Source organism: Trypanosoma grayi (genome assembly GCF_000691245.1).
Source record: "Trypanosoma grayi strain ANR4 Tgr_843_V1, whole genome shotgun sequence".
In the NCBI taxonomy this organism is placed as follows: domain Eukaryota; phylum Euglenozoa; class Kinetoplastea; order Trypanosomatida; family Trypanosomatidae; genus Trypanosoma; species Trypanosoma grayi.
The window spans coordinates 6,984-7,451 of record NW_008826462.1 but is presented as its reverse complement, the minus strand read 5'-3'; the positions used below and the strand labels follow the sequence as shown (position 1 = coordinate 7,451).

General features: G+C 63.9%; 1 protein-coding gene across 1 annotated transcript; it reads right to left on the bottom strand.

Moving 5' to 3' along the window:
• Window positions 1-2: 2 nt before the first annotated feature.
• On the bottom strand, window positions 3-326 carry DQ04_08431060 (hypothetical protein; the record flags this gene model as incomplete). The annotated part of the gene is made up of 1 exon (XM_009315561.1): window positions 3-326. A coding segment is annotated over one exon (324 nt), but the record flags the coding sequence as incomplete, so codon positions are not given.
• Window positions 327-468: the final 142 nt, after the last annotated feature.

Below are 468 nucleotides of genomic sequence, written 5' to 3'. Positions count from 1 at the left end.
GGCAGCGCGACGAGGCACAACAGACCGGCATGTGGCGACACTCCGATGCTCACGAGCCGCAGCGCCGCGGGGCGACACGCAGCGTCCACCAGCGGCACTGTTGCCTCTGCGGGCAGCGAGAGCAGCACGTAGTCGGCGATCTCGCTGCGCAGGTGCGCATCGCGGCGGTGCCGCCGCACCTCGAGCAGCAATGCTAGCGCGCTGTACGAGTCGCGCAACAGCACCACAACAGCCCCTGTCATCCACGCGCCCTTTGCACACACCACGGAGCGAAAGCAACGGAGGACGGAGAGAAAACGGTGCGAGAAGAAGCACACAATCGACATCACAGCGGAGGTGGCGGTGCAGACACACAGTGACCACAGAATCACGACCGGGGCGTAAGGCCCGCGCGCCCACCCCCACCATGAGTTTAGTGGAACAGACAGGAAAGGACTGTGTGTGTGTGTGTGTGTGTGTGAGGAACAA